This window comes from Diceros bicornis, chromosome 9 (assembly GCF_020826845.1).
Source record: "Diceros bicornis minor isolate mBicDic1 chromosome 9, mDicBic1.mat.cur, whole genome shotgun sequence".
NCBI classification, from domain to species: domain Eukaryota; kingdom Metazoa; phylum Chordata; class Mammalia; order Perissodactyla; family Rhinocerotidae; genus Diceros; species Diceros bicornis.
Genome location: NC_080748.1, coordinates 34,284,730 through 34,301,042, shown reverse-complemented (window position 1 = coordinate 34,301,042; position 16,313 = coordinate 34,284,730). Strand labels below are relative to the sequence as shown.

At 36.2% G+C, this 16,313-nt stretch overlaps 1 protein-coding gene across 5 annotated transcripts in view; it reads left to right on the top strand.

The window, feature by feature from the left end:
- DGKH (diacylglycerol kinase eta) overlaps positions 1 to 16,313 on the top strand; it is a 180,377-nt gene that overhangs the window by 117,211 nt on the left and 46,853 nt on the right. For all 5 annotated transcript variants that reach the window (XM_058548239.1, XM_058548238.1, XM_058548236.1 and 2 more), the window contains 5 exons: positions 4 to 143; positions 3,746 to 3,830; positions 10,193 to 10,278; positions 14,347 to 14,446; positions 15,957 to 16,230. In XM_058548239.1, coding sequence (XP_058404222.1) covers positions 4 to 143; positions 3,746 to 3,830; positions 10,193 to 10,278; positions 14,347 to 14,446; positions 15,957 to 16,230 — 685 coding nt within the window. The remainder of the gene's footprint in view (positions 1 to 3; positions 144 to 3,745; positions 3,831 to 10,192; positions 10,279 to 14,346; positions 14,447 to 15,956; positions 16,231 to 16,313) is intronic.

Genomic DNA, 16,313 nt, shown 5'->3' with positions numbered 1-16,313 from the left:
CAGTGTCAGCTGGGAGTATTGCCTTTGGGTACAGGAAATGACCTTGCCCGGGTTCTTGGCTGGGGAGGTTCATACGATGACGACACTCAACTTCCTCAGATACTAGAGAAGCTGGAACGAGCCAGTACCAAAATGTTGGACAGGTAAAGGGAACTCTCTTCTAAAACTAGATTGAAAATGGCATACTGAAATCATTTTTTGACAGTTTAAATTTTACTGACTATAACCTCCACGTGGGCAGAGACTTCTTGGCCTCATTGATTCTTTCACCCTTGAGGTCTGGAGCACAGCCTGACATAGATAGAGTAGACACTCAATAAATATATATTTTTTGACTGAATGAATGAATTGTAACAAAACCTGAGAAAACTAGCCTAATGAACCCATTATTTTAAAGATAGCAGCCTATGTTGATACCAATAACTTTTAATTGCTGTTCAGGTCAGAAAGCTTAAAGAGTTAATTTGGGGGGGGGTGCTATTTATGAGTATAATAGGTATGGTCCCATCTGTGGTCTTGTTAAAGCTAAGAAAGACAGATAAACTTTAGATTTGTTAGAATATTTCTTCTTAATTATACATAGTAAGAATAAATTTAATCAACAAAGATTCAATGCTAAAATGCTTTTAAAAAACATAATCCTTTCCCAGGGACAGGGAAGTACAGTCATGTGTTGCTTAATGACAGGGATACATTCTGAGAAATGCAGTGTTAGGTGATTTCTTTGTTGTGTGAGCATCATAGACTGTGTTTACACAAACCTACATGGTATAGCCTACTACACACCTAGGCTAGGTGTTACTAATCTCACTGGACCACCGTTGTATATGCAGTTCATCATTGACCCAAATGTTGTGTGGCTCGTGACTATAGGCATTGGGAAGACAGCTTCACGTGAAGGAACTGTCACTGTGTTTGTGGTATCCTTGATCACATCTGTTAACTGCTTTCTCTCTAAGTGCCCCATGTATAAAAAAGCAATCACAAGGTGTGCACCCTGAGTATTTCGGAGGAGATGTTTAGAATTTGGGTATAGGGAACAACAGGATTCAGTAAGCAGTAGATGCCCCCTTCCCCCAATACGTAGAAGACAAATGTCAAAATATCATTATAAACTTGAGCTGGCGTGAATCAAAACAACTTTGATAGGATTAGCCATCTGTGGAACTCTTCCCGAAAATAACAAAATCTCATCAGGGAGCCACCAATCTAAAATGTAATTACTCGAAGATGAGCTATAACCTGGTTAATTGTAACCTTGCCTGCCATAAGGTAATGTTGTAATGGTTGATTCTTTTGCTGAGAGAATATTTTACAAGCGAGCTGGGCTGTAGAACATTTGTCTATGTTTATCCAAAACTATTCATGAGAGGGGTACCCCAATAGTTTGGGTGCATAAAGTGGATTCAGTCTCCAGTCTTTAAAAGAGCCTGTAGGTGATTTCCCAGACTCTGTTACTAAACCACACAGGGTATTTTAAATGGCTTTTTGTTGCAAATTTAAATACCACTCTGTCATTGCATTGTAGGAAATGCTGCTAGGCATTTCCTCTGCCCTGGGTGTGTGCTTTTCCCTTGTGTGTTATAAAAATTAACTTCAGGTGATTAGCAGAGAAACAGCGCCCCATGGTGAAATTCCTTGATACAGACCTGCAAAACACAAGAAGAAAAAACAAATCAAAGGGGGTTAAAAAACCTAGGACCGTTATTAGAAACATAAGAATATTTTGTTCCTGTGTTTTCCTTACTAATTTAAGAATACTGTTTGTAGAGAGCAGGTGAAAAATCACTGTTTAATATTCCAAATTATAGAAGCTTTCTTCATATATATTAATTAATTTGATTCTCAAAACAACACTGTGGGGTGGCTAAGAAAAGCATTATTATGACTGACAAAGATGAAAATTGAAGCTTGTGGAGACAGTGTAAGAAGGACTAATATTTTTTGTCTGTCTGTCACTTCTAGTTGGTTTACTTAATAAACTATCATCTCATTTAATCATCACTACACACCTAAAGATAGCTAACATTATAATCTCCATCTTACAGGTAAAAAGACTCGGGAGGTTTTTATATTATCAGTGTCACATAGAGAATAAGTTGTGGAACTGGCATTCTAAACTAGAATCCAGACTTAGTTCCCAGGGTCTTTCTTCAACGTTGCACTCTCTCCTCTTTTAATGCATGTATGCACCAGATGGTTCACCTTACCTTCTGGCCCCCAACTCTGCTTAGCTGGTACCAATATGCAGCCTCTCCTGACTCCGTGCTGCCACTTTCTCCTGTTTCTTCAGCTCCAACCATTTTCTATCAAGGGAGGAGGTACAGCATGGAAGGTGCAAGGAACTTAAGAGATTTATTTGGGTGGATTTCTTTCCCATTTCTTTAACTGTCCTTTGACCACAGAAGTATTTCCAACTATAAGGAAGTTGACTTTCATGTTTTCAATTGTGATTTTCCCTTTTTGGATACTTACAAAGTTTAATTATTTTGTTTGTTGCTTGTAACATATCTGTTTTCTGCACTAGAATATAAGCTTCATTAGGGAAGTCTTATTCAACATTGTATTTCCAGACGCTGGAATACTGTCTGTCACTTTGAGATGTTCAATAAATATCGGTTGCATGGGGTGGATGAATGAATGAATGAATGGCTTTTTGTTCACAAATATATGTTTCTTTATAGTATATTCAAGTCACGAGTTGAATAGTAGCTATAAGTAACTATTCAGTTTATACATCCTAACATATAACCTATGTCTGTTGGGGGATTTTCTGGGAATTTGGATTTTTATGCAAAGACTTATTCTTATTAGTCTGAATGATACACTAGGCTCTGTTTAAATACTGATGCTAATCTTGGGATTTTCCTCTAGGTTCTTTCACTGGCTTCAGCTGTGATATGCTTTTCTTAAAATTCATGTGTTACGGTACTGCTTTTATTATGCTTTGTGTCGTCGTAAAATCTTTATTTCACATCCTGTTACTGACAACAATAAAGTCTCTACCCAATTGTTCTTTCCAAATTTTGAAATTATTATTTTAGATAGAAGACTGGATTTATCTGGAGTTGATTCCTTTTCTCTAACACCAAATGATTCAATGTTTGGTTTGAAATTAATATTTACAGCTGATTGAAATAAATGTGCTTCAATTAAGTATTATTTCTGTTAGTACTTTCCTCTCAATCCCATGCCTTCTTTCTTAATTTAGAAGGGATATTTAGCTGATTTTCATTTCAAGTGTGTATAAGCTGACTTGGCAAGACTGGTTGTTACATGGAGAATGATTTCTTTTTCATAGATAGTATGCATTTATTTAACGTAGGACAATGTTTTAGAACTTTGGGTTGTGAACCATTAGTAATTTGTATAATCTAGTCAGTAAATTGCAGTGAGCATTATTTAAAAAGTGAAATAGAAAAGAATAGAAAAGTCAGAATGCGTTGCACCTAGTGAAGAAGGGAAGTGGTGTTGCATACGTACATTTCTTACTGTGGGTCGTGGCCTTAAAAAGTTTAGAAGTTGCTAACCAGAGAAATGGTAAGATATGGAAATCATAAATTATGAATTGAACATTTTATGAGATTACCAGAATTCCATCTCTTTCCCCATTTTTGGTTGTTTTAGATATAATAAATCATCATAGTTCATGAATATATGTGCATATGTATGTATATGAGGTGAGAACAAAGTCAGTTTATTAAATTTTTAAGGAATTTTAGACCAAAGATTTTTCTCCCTTCAGGTGGAGTATAATGACCTACGAACTCAAATTGCCACCAAAGGCTTCTCTACTTCCAGAACCTGCGGAAGCATCTGAAGAATTTTATGTAAGACTTTAACCCTTTACCTGTTTATCATTTGAAAATGGGGGTGAATATCTTGAACAAATAAGAAAACTTACAAGAATCAGTAGCATATTTACTTAATTTTATGTCTTATTATTTGGGGTATGGTCTCACTGACTTCTAGTCCTCTTCCAGCGGAAAGAATCCTTCCAATCTAGGTTAGAGTCCTCCACCCACACTGGGGAGTGTGAACTTAGCCACATCACTTGCCTTTGTGGGCATGTTACTTCATCCTCAGAGTGAGGCTACAATGTTGTGAGGGATAAATGAGGTAATGGATGAGTGGAAAGCACCAGACATGCAAATTCCCCTTCTCCCACCCCTGATAGTTCTTGAATATTCCACCCGCCTGCTTCCTTTTACCAACAGGGCTCCAGGGAAGGCCAGCTGATGACAGTTTCCTGTTAGCTTTTACTCATCTTCTGCTTCATCCATGAGCACCTGTTAGGGGTTAGACCCACTCCCTTAAACAATCTCCAAACACACCAGTACTCATGGCCAGAATATTATATACTTTCTCTCTTCTTGCTCTGTTGAGGATGCATCACAACAGGTCTGCAGGTTAAGCTGCTGATCAAGATAAAACTAAGGAAGAAAGACAGCTCACTTCATTCCATCGCTGCTTCAGACCGTTAATAACTACAGTTTTTAGACATTTTTAAAGATTCAGTATTCTGATTAAACCTCAAAGCACTGGAGATTTAAAACAGAGCCTAATTTTCAAAGGATTATTCTGACTCCTTAAGCCCATTTGATCCATGACAGCTTATTTTTCCCTCTAGGAAAATTCATTTGTTTATTTTACAATTGAAGTTTTTGTTTTGTCATTAAGAAAACTATGATGTCAAAACTAAAGAAAGGAATAATAACTAGAAACATGGGGCCGTTCCTTAAAGAAGCTAATTGTATCTTCAAAAGCTTTTCCTGATATAAAAGTAGCAAAAATATTTGGAAAATACAAAAATATATGAAAAAGAAAATAAAAATCCCATTTATAGTAACTTACCTTCATGGGCCTATGAAAAATTAGTATATTTGCACTTTATTTCCAGCAGCATTTTTATTTATGATATTTTATTCACTATAAACAAAATACATGTTTTTACAGAAACCAATCTTTTTTCTTAGTAGTATTTTTGTAAATGTTATTAATTCTCTTTCCAAGAAGACAAAAGGGGGAATTCTTTTGCTCTATTTACTTCAGAGATGTCCGTTTCCTAGCATATACATTAAAGATAGACAATTTACTTTTATCACATTTATAGTCACTAAATATGAGGTACAATTGTAACTACATGAAAGGAACTTATTTTTTTTAGCACAAAAGGTTTTTGAATGAAACTTCATTTATTTTGATTTCTTATTAAAACTTATTTTCTTAACAGAGGGATAGCGTGCCTTAAGATTACAGGTTAAATGGATGATGCATCATTCTGATCAGTCACCATGTGTGACTTTTTTGCCTTGAAAACTACAGTAAAAGTACGCTACAACTTCCTTCTTAGGCTCAACCTAATTTTCCAGCTTATATTTTTTTAAGTAAAGTATTCATTTTGGATTCCCTTATGCACGATTGTGAAATTATTAGTATTGTTTTTTCAGTTTTCCTTAAAAGGACACAAAATGTGATTGATCTTTCTAATTATTAACTATTAGCATTCTGCTGTCATTGTAGAATTATAGAGCTTAAGGAATTGTGACAGTTTCTTGATCAATTCGCTGTATCTGTAATTAAGTAATTCTGTTTGCTCATATATATTTTTTTGCTGTGAAAATAGTGATTCCATGATTTCCTCCAGTGACAATGATTCTATTGTTTAATAGTCAATATTAGAAAATTTCTTGTTTACAATTAGTATAAAATCCCCATGCCATTATATTCTCCTCTCCTCTAGGCCTTTGTGAATGAATGTGTATCCCTCCGTTGGCATCATGCTTGGGTCACCCCCGTTCCTACCTCAGGTCTCAGCTTGGGTATCACTTGCTCCAGGCAGCCATCTCTCATCTCCCAAGTCCTAGTACGGTGTCCTTCCGTAGTAGTTCCATAGCTCTCTTTACCTTCCATTATCTTGGTACTATCATACTGTAAAGATCAGGCAGTGTGTATTATTCATTCACCATTATGTTGTCCTCTGGCACTATGGCACAAGGCAGACAGTTAATAAAAAATTCTTATTGTTAATTTTTGATCTAAATACCAAACTCTTTGTAACAGTGGGCATCTTAGCATCAAAGCCCTCTTGCCTTGTCTGTTGCTTGGAAGCCAGATTCCTCCTGCTTTTCAGTTGAATTATAAGCTTTTTGATGCAAGGGTCATATTTCTCTTCTGTATCATACCCCAATCATACTAGTCTAGTAAATCAACAGATGCTTCTTTATTAATGCTAAGATAATCAGAGAGGATGTGAGCTGCTGCACCCCAATCAACTCCCTGAAAACACAGAAGAGAATGGCCTCAAATCTCCAGAAACAAAATTTTTCCTACTAGTGTATTTTTAAATTTACTCTTATAGAATAATAAAATCTCTCTCCTTTCAATTCCGTCTGTTTTCTAGTTGCTTGGTAATAGCACGCTAAGAAGTTGAAGCTTTATTCTTTCATTCATTTAACAATATTAAGTGCTTATCAGTACCTGGGACTGAAAATAGAAGACTTACCCTCTAGATTTAGGCCGCTTAGAGTAGTGGTTTCCAAGCTCTGTGCCAGGGCGCCTCAGGGCACCAGTGAGCTCAGAGGGCTACCATGGGATATTTTTAAATTTCAAAGAAAACATGGTAATACCCAACATCTATTGAACACCGCACAAACTACTAGCTTGAGAAAGTTTGCAGTTTAAACATTAGGTTGCACTACCTTCCTTTTAATGACATCCTATCTTTGTGAAGCTGGGTTTTCAGCAGCTGCTGTGATAAAAAGCAAACACCATGCAAAAATCAGTGTGGCATAGGAAATGAGGGTGTCATTGTCCAATCTGACTCCCAGTTTTGAGATGTATACGGTGCCCACAGGCTCACAACTGGTTATTTAAGAATGAAATAAGATATTTTTTCTTTTAATTTATATTATTTCTTCAAATGGTTATTAAGTTGTTAGGACATAAATACTTATTAAGTTGTTTGGACTTAACTACTGTTAGGTATTTCTTTTGGCCTAGGGGCACTGTGATGAAACTATTAAGACAGTAAGGATGCCATGAGCCCAGAAAGTTTGGGAATCTCTGGCCTAGTGGGAAGGACAGACAAGGAAATGAGCAGCAATGTTAAAGGTATTTACAGGGTGTAGTTGTCACACAGAAGAGAGAATTCTCAGCCTGGCAAGTTCAGTGAAGTCTTCACAGAGGATGTTGTTCCCAAACTGGATTTTCAGCACAAGGAAGAGAAGTAGGAATTAGCCAGTTGAAAAAGAGCATTACATAGAGCTTGATAATAAGGACCTTGGTACATTTGGGGTACTACAGGTAATTCCATAGAGTTAGAACATGTCATGCAAGGGAAGAGCCTCAAAAGACATGACAGAGGGGAGGAAAGGAGGGCTCGGATCATGAAGAGTCTTGGAATTATGGAAAGTCTTGTGTGTTAGCTGAAGAGTTTTGACATTTTCTGGAAAGTAGGAGGGATCTACTCAGACATGTTGAGCAGGGATGTGGCATGATGAGATTAGTGTTTTAGGAAAAAATCAGTTTGTGAAGTGGAGAATCATTTGAAATGGGGCAGGAGAGACATAGGAAGCCCAACTAGGGGGCTGTTACGGTGATACACTTGAGAAATGACCAAATTTATATTTGACAAATACAGCTAAGGAAAAACCAAGACTTGCTTGAGGGAGGCAGTGTGGCAGGAAAGCCCCAGAGTCCTCAGACCTGGCCCTCTAACTTGTCCGCTCCTTGTTAGCTGTGGGTCTTAGACAAATCACTCAACTCACCTGAGCCCCTGGTTCTTTGGCTGTAAAACAGGATAATTAATGGGTTAAATATATCCATAGTACTTAATCACAGTGTCTGGTACACAATAAAAAATGTTAACTATTATAATTACCTTACCTTCCTGACTCTGCTAAGTGACTACATGATAAGTTAATAAATGACATCAATAATTTTATCCTTGGGCATAGAAGTTATTTCATTTTCCTCTGGAAGAGGTTGTATTCTTTGCCTTTGGTTATTTTTAATGGACAAAAACTTGGATTTTTAAGTGTAAATTCAAATGGAATTAAAGATAGTTTAAAATATTTTCCCCTATTTTCTTAGGCTTTATGACAGTTTACCCTGTAGGGAAGAGAAATAAAGCGAATCTTTTTGAAAAATTTTTCCTTTCTTCACTTTTTTAAAAGATGTATTTTCATTTTTCTGATCTTAACTGTAAAGATGCAGTTTTTAATGTTTAGACCAGGACATCAATAAAGTGGACTTTGTGAGTCAATACAATATTGTGTGAAACTTCGAGGTTCCTCCCCACCTCTCCTTTCTTTCATGTAAAATTTCTTTTCCATATGTGGTCTGCCTTTGAAGGAAGGAAGATAGAATTTTAGAGGAGTAACATACTGATTAGCCAATGGTGGAACTGGATGTAAATCAGGAATGAGATCCCTTTGGGAGGAGGCTAGTCAGGAAGTCTTTACTAGGGGGTGGGGAGGGAGTATAACTGAATCCTCATTTAAGTCTGGATAAACCAATGCTGATTGGTAAAAAGCAATGAAAGGATATCTGAGCCAGGCAGAAGAACATAGGAGGCCAGCTTGAATAGAGCAGATGGTTTTGTGTGACATGGAATATATTTGAGGCAAACATTTGCTGGAAAGCTTTGACTGTGAGGCTGTTTAAATATTGTGCACATTTTTACATATTAGGAAGATGTGTTCTTTCAACAGAATGTTAAATTTTGAGTCAAATAGAAAAGGGGATATAGGACTCCTTTAGCATTTTATTTCATTATTTGAGAGAAATATTTATTTACCTGATTGTATGATGTGCATTTAGCATTTAAAAAACTTCTTTTTGAACTACACATACAGAAATTGTACATGTTAGAAATGTACAGCTTGGTAAGTTTCTGCAAACTAAATGAACCCACTTAATCAACACCCAGGTCACAAGGCAGCATTCCTAGTACCCCACAAGCCCTCCTCAGGCCCCATTTCATTCATCATCTCCCACCTCCCACCCTAATAATCACTATCCTGATTTCTAACAGCATAGATTAGTTCTGTTGGTTTTTGTACTTTATAAAATAGAATCATTTTGTATGTACTCTTTTTGTTTCTGAATTCTTTCACTCACCATTATATTTGTGAGATTCATCTATATTGTGGCATAGTTGTAAAGCATGCATTCTCATTGCCCTATAGTATTCCATTGCACAAATATACTAAAATTGTTATCTATCCTACTATTGAATGAATGTTGCTGTGAATCCTAGTACATGTCTTTTGGTGAAGGCACATCTACATTTCTTCTGGGCATATATGTGAAAGTTGAATTGCTGCGTCCTATGGTAGGTGTTAGGCTTATGTTCTGCTTTAATAGATACTACCCAACAGTTTTCTAGGGTGTTTATGTCAACTTGCTCTCCCATCAAGCAGTGTGTGAGAGTTCTGTTGTTCCACAACTTTGCCAATACTTGGCATTTTCCAGTTATTATTGTTGCTTTCATTTTAACTATTCTGTCAGGTATGTAGTGGTGTTGCATTGTGGCTTTAGTTTGCATTTGCCTAATGAGGTGGAATACCTTTTCATCTGCTTATGAGCCATTTGATATCTTCCTCTTTTAAACTTCTGGTCGTTTGCCCATTTTTTTATTAGGTCATTTGACTTTTTTTGTACTGACTTGTAGGAGTTTTTTATATATTCAGCTATATGACATTTAAAAATGCTTCTAAAATTTTGTTTATGGCTTGTTCTAAAAATATAAATTAAAGAATTCCAGAAACTAAAAGTTTTGCACAGGGCCGGCGCCATGGCTTAGCGGTTAAGTGCGCGTGCTCCACTACTGGCGGCCAGGGTTCGGATCCCGAGCACGCACCGAGGCACCGCTTCTCCGGCCATGCTGAGGCAGCGTCCCACATACAGCAACTAGAAGGATGTGCACCTATGACATACAACTATCTACTGGGGCTTTGGGGGAGAAAATAAATAAAATTAAATAAATAAATAAATAAATAAATAAAATAAAAGTTTTGCACAGAAAGGAAATATTTATCTATTTTGTATAATGACTCTTTTATATATTTCATGATAGCCATTGCCCTGTGTCACATGTGTCATGAATGGTCTCGTTTTTGCAGCAGTAATAACTGAGTTGTATAAATGCCAGCAACAATAATACAGTGTAGGTTTTTTCTTTTTTCAGATGACAATTTATGAAGACTCAGTTGCAACTCATCTTACTAAAATCCTCAATTCTGATGAACATGCAGTGGTCATATCATCTGCCAAGTGAGTTATGGAGTTGAAGTCACAAAATAGTTACATGGTGAAAATGAAAGGAAAGCTGGTTCCTACCATTTATGTCATTTCTTTGTGACTTTTTCCCAAAAAATATTTGTGAAGTAGCTTACAGAATTAGATATACTAAATTTCTGTTGATTTTTTAAAAATCACTGTAGCGTCTTATTTGCAGTGGAGTATATTTAAAGGGCATTTTTTAAATTGATGTTTTAATAGTTTTTAACATTGTGAAATTTTGGGTTGTACATTTTTGTTTGTCCATCACCCTTGTGCCCACCCCCCACCCCCATTGCCCCTGGTAACCACAATACAGTTTTCTCTGTCCATGTGTTGGTTTATATTCCACATATGAGTGAGATCATACAGTGTTTGTCCTTCTCCTTCTGGCTAACTTCACTCAACATAATACCCTCCAGGCCCATCCATGTTGTTGCAAATGGGACGATTTTGTCTTTTTTTATGGCTAAGTAGTATTGCATTGTATATATATACCACATTTTCTTGATCAGTCGAGGGACACTTAGGTTGCTTCCACTTCTTGGCTATGGTGAATGATGCTGCAGTGAACATAGGGGTGCATAAGCCTCTTTGGATTGTTGATTTCAAGTTCGTTGGATAGATTCCCAGTAGTGGGATGGCTGGATCATAGGGCATCTCTATTTTTAATTCTTTGAGGAATCTCCATACCGTTTTCCATAGAGGCTGCACCAGTTTGCATTCCCACCAGCTGTGTATGAGGGTTCCTGTTTCTCCACATCCTCTCCAACATTTGTTGTTTTTTGTCTTGGTGATTATAGCCATTCTAACGGGCATGAGGTGATATCTTAGTGTTGTTTTGATTTGCATTTCTAAAGGGCATTTTTTGATGCTTAATTTGTAATATTTTTGTCAAAAAGATGCAATAAGTGTTTTTAATAAGAAGTTAATCTAAGTTCCTATATAAAGAAGTATTTATGATTAATTATAATATGGAAAATATATTTCATTATAATTCACTGTTTCCATAAACACTACTGTTTAGGAACTGTTTACATTGAGAAAGGGAAAGTAATAATGAGGCTTTTCAAAATGACATTTCTCATTTTATGTTTAAATTGCATAATTATATTTTAATTCAAAGTTATCAGATTTTAGTTAAGTTGATTCTGTGCATGGAGCCAAAGCTACTTGATTTTATCATCCCAAATGTTGCCTGGCTGGAATTTAGAATGCAGTTTTGAAGCATCCTATACTGATGTCGTGAGAACTGGAATGTCAGGTAGAGGAAGGAGTGAAACCAACTGAAATTTTCAACTGATAAGCAAAAGTAAAAGAATGCTTTAGGATTCTGGATTAGCAAGGAAATATTACTATTATGTGGAAAGAGAGGAAAAAAAGAAGGGGAAGAAGGAAAGAAAGGGAGGGAATGGGGAAGAGACGGAGGAAAAATGCATAAAGTATTACATACTTAATTTGCAAGGAAGTCAAGGAAAGACAGGATTAATCATTACAAACAGATTTCCTTATGACAAAAGTACAAATGTAGTGACAATTGCTTTTGATGCCATAACCCCTAGGTATAGGAAACAAGACTGAGCAATAGGAAAAGAGTTGAACATCTTAAGGTAAGGGTAGTATACTGGTTACCCAGGCAGAAGTGGGCTACAGACACTCTTTGATGGACAGTGATGTACAAAATGTACAAATTTCCAGTTTGTCCCAGGCCTCAGCATTCCCTATTATCTTTCTCATCTCAGGCCAAATTCATATACCAAAGTTACTTCATTAGGTACTTCCTAAGTTACTTCTACAAGGAAGACATTTGCTTTTGCTGACCCTGCCCTATGAATCAAATGCTTCTTTATGGGACATTTTAGAGGACATTGCTAGAAAAGATGGAAAGTTGAAATGGAACCTTTTTTAAGGTATAACAAGTTATAAAAGAATTATTCTTTAATAAAGTTAAGTAAATATTTTATCTGGCTACCTTTCATGGTTTAGATGTTAGCAAAGCCTTAATATTGGCCTTTGTATGTTTGATGTGTTTCATTACTGCCTCCTATACATTTTGTATATGTATATTTTTTATTTTTTAATTGAGATATAATTGACTTATAACATTGTCTTTTTCCAAATAAAATCTTATACAAAATCCCAATATTAAAAAAATTAAAATTCTATTTTGTTGGCATTAATAAATTGGATAGGATTAAATTATTAGTCACTTATGAGAAAAATTAAGCAGTGAGGTTATAGATGACAGTGATAGTGTTAAAATAGCATACCGTTTTTATTTAATTGAAGACTGTTTATTTACAACCATGTAATCAAAATAAAATGCAGAAATAACTGGAAACTACATCGAATATAGTCCAAGATTTAGACAAAAAATAGTGAATTCTAAAGTAAAAGCTAACCTTATTTGTCTCAAATATCTCTAATGGTTATTTGAGCATTTAACAAATTATATCCTATATTTCTAAATGAAATTTCAATCAGCATTTGTGGAATTCTTGAAGTATTTCTGCAGAACAGCTTGGAAACCACTGGAGTAAGTCACAGTGTTGCGCTAAGCAGGAGTAAATCTGGGTCCTAGCTGAGACAGCCATTCGCTGCCTTTGTGACCTACGTCTGTTTTATCAAGTGTAAGAATGGAAAGAATGCCTGTCTTTGCTCCCTCATGGAACTGTTAGGAGAACTAAGTTGAGCAATAAAATAAATATAGACCTTATAAACTACAGAGTGCTATATTAAATCATGGTATCACCACCTCATGTTTCCCCAATTACATTTCAGATGTTTTCTTTGACCTTGGCCTGCCTCCTTGTCTAGGCTCTGCTCTTAGCCTGAGCTGTGGATTTCTCCCCACTAGCTCAGTTGCCTTTAAGTAGATTCCATTCCAACCCTGGTCCCCTCTTGTCCCTCATCTGTGCTCCCAGCCCTGCCCAGCTGCCCTGCCTTTACAACCCCAGATTGAAATTCTGGGGGATTTTCCATAAAGAGGTTGAAGAGGAAAAAGAGAGGAGAATATGTAATAACTTTGTACTAGTAATACAATGTATTTTTAAGTTAATTTGAGCTTAGTCTGAATGTTAGTTCTTCAGAGAAGTTATTTCCACTTTATCTAAAATATACTTCTTGCCTTGCTTATCTCTGGCTCCTTGCTTATTTCTCTAACAGGACTTTACCTTGCCATGAGCTTATGTATTTATTTGTTCACTGTCTGCTGCCCTAGAATGTAACCTCCATGAGACAAAGATGCTGTCTGCCTCAGGTAGTAGGCAATAATAAATATTTATTGAATGAATGGATGAATTAATATTGGATTTCTTCTTTGTTTATTTTTCTCATCATCCAACTCTATCATCCAAATCTTTGTCAGTGGACGTTGGGAATTCCTTCCAGGTTAATCTGAAGTAAATTTAGAAATTTTTACTCATACCCGGAATAACCTCTGATCTGACTCTTTTTTTTTTATTATTGAAGTATAATTGACATACAATATCCTGTTAGTTTCATGTGTATCATCATAGTGATTCAATATTTGTATACATAGTCATTTCTCAAAGGGAGATATACAAATGGCCAATTAGAACATGAAGAGATGCTCAACATTTTTAGTCATCAGAGAAATGCAAATCAAAACCACACTTAGACAGCACTTCACCTCCTCTAGGATGGCTAGAATCAAAAACCAGATCACAACAAATGATGATGATATGGAAAACTCTCATACACTTCTGGTGGGAATGTAAAATGCTGCAGCTGCTTCAGAAAACAGTCAAGCAGTTCCTCAGACTATTAAACACAGAATTACCACAGAACTCAGCAGTTCCACTCCTAGGTATAAAATTACTTTAAATTATGTGAAGCAAGCTTATTCATATATCCATTTATCACTTAGAATGTCTTGAACTTATCTAGCACGTGGTACACAGCAGATAAAACTATGGGTTTATATAACAAATGATCTCACTATATTGACTATTTGCCTAATTGTGCTTATTTTTAATATGTTTATAAATCAAAGCAAATCAGCCTGAGTTTACTGGATTGCACCATTTCTTTTCCTCAAAGGATACTATGTGAAACTGTAAAGGACTTCGTTGCCAAAGTAGAGAAGGCACATGAAAAAACGTTGGAAAATGCTGTGGTAGCCGATGCCGTGGCCAATAAAGTAAGGACACAATCAGGGCATGAAAGTTTTTTACTGACAGTGTTAACATTGAACTGTGTTTTACAGCTAAACTGATTAAGTGGTTTTCCTGACAAAACATTGTAAATCGAGAGGAAAAATTACTTTGAATCAGAGATGAGGGTTTTAAAACATTCTATTCTATGGTTACCTTTAAGATATAGGAAAACTGCGTGGCTGAAGACTGACCAGCAAACTGAATTTTATAAAAATAACAACTCCCCTTTCCCACTGATTGACATCTCAAAGAGAAATGCACAATAGTCGGGTCAAAGGGGGAGAATGCTGGGCAGCTGGTGTTCCAGTGGGGAGAGGAATGGCTTTCCATTTTCAGGCAAACTTTGGCCAGTCTAGTTCCCTCCCAGCATGGTTCCTCAGATTCCCTAGACATTATGGCCCTCTCTCCCTTTCAGGGTTCTGTTTCTTGCATTGCCCTTTTCTTCATAGATTTTTTTTTCCTTCATGAGCTTTCTGAGGCTAAAATAAGAACAGTTTACTGAACCTTAAAAGCTACTGTCTTTGCTTTCATATACTCAGGACAGGGCATTCTTACAAAAGGCTGGGCTATCTTGGGCTTGCAAAGGAATGATCTCCTCCAGAGTCACGCTGTAGATGGTGGTTTAATTGAGTGGAAGGAGAGAAAATAGAACTAAGCAAACGTTTGAAGTTTTCAGTTCTTTCTCTTGTTTTTCTACTCTGTGGAGAGCTTCAGAAAGCAGAAACCCGCTCTAACTATTTCTGCTGTAACTTTGTCTTGGTGTGTCATCAAAGAGAAATACATGCAGGAGGAAAGGGCTGGAAATTGTGTGGAGATAAAAGGTACATTAGGCAGTAGCATCACCAGCTTCAGTCCTTAGTGTTCCTTTACCCTTGGTAATTGGAGAAAAGCAGAAAGACACAGTGCCGAGTGCTTGCTTTTGTTTCTGTACCTTTCTTCCTTTTTTTCTTTATCCTTGTGCGTTTTCCTTTTTACTCTTTCTTTGAGCCAATAATCCCTTAGACACTGTTCAGTCCTTTACAAACCAAGGCTTTGAAGGCAAGCTACCAAGAATGCAGTTTATGATGCTCAAAATGGTGCCATGAGTTGATTACTTAAAAAAAAAAAATTTATGCAATGTTTTGTATAATGTATAGCAAATTTTATATAATGTATAAATTTCTTGTGTAATGTATCACTTTACAGTAAAATGTTTGTTGTTTTCTTTTAAGGAAAAATAGCTATATAAAGATTGTAAAGATTTTTACCCGTGAAATGGAGTCTGAATGGTTCTAGAAGTGTAAATCAATAAATTTACATAATAATTGTGCTATTTTTTAAAATTATAAATTGTTTAGTTCATAAGCTGTCTAAAGTATAATTTATAATAGTTAGCCATTTAATGGTAAACATCAATATAGGTATCTTTCCTCTAAAATCAGAAACTATTAATTTAAATTATCATTTTCCATCTCCACTAAATGGAGATTCATCACTGTATTTTTGTTTTCTTAGTGTTCAGTCCTAAATGAGAAACTTGAACAGCTGCTCCAGGCTTTGCACACAGATTCCCAGGCTGCTCCCGTTCTCCCAGGCGTCAGCCCTCTCATCGTAGAAGAAGATACTGTGGAATCTTCCAGTGAAGAATCCTTGTGTGAAAGCAAGGAACAACTTTTGGATGACACTACAAAACCTTCCTCACAAAAAGTTGTCAAACCAAAGGAAATAATGTTGCGGGCGAACAGTTTAAAGAAAGCAGTGAGGCAAGTCATTGAAGAAGCCGGAAAAGGTACACATTAACAAAATTAGCTTTTGAAGAAGTGAACAGTGCTCCTATTGCAAGCACAATGGAATTTTTGTATTGGTCAGGCT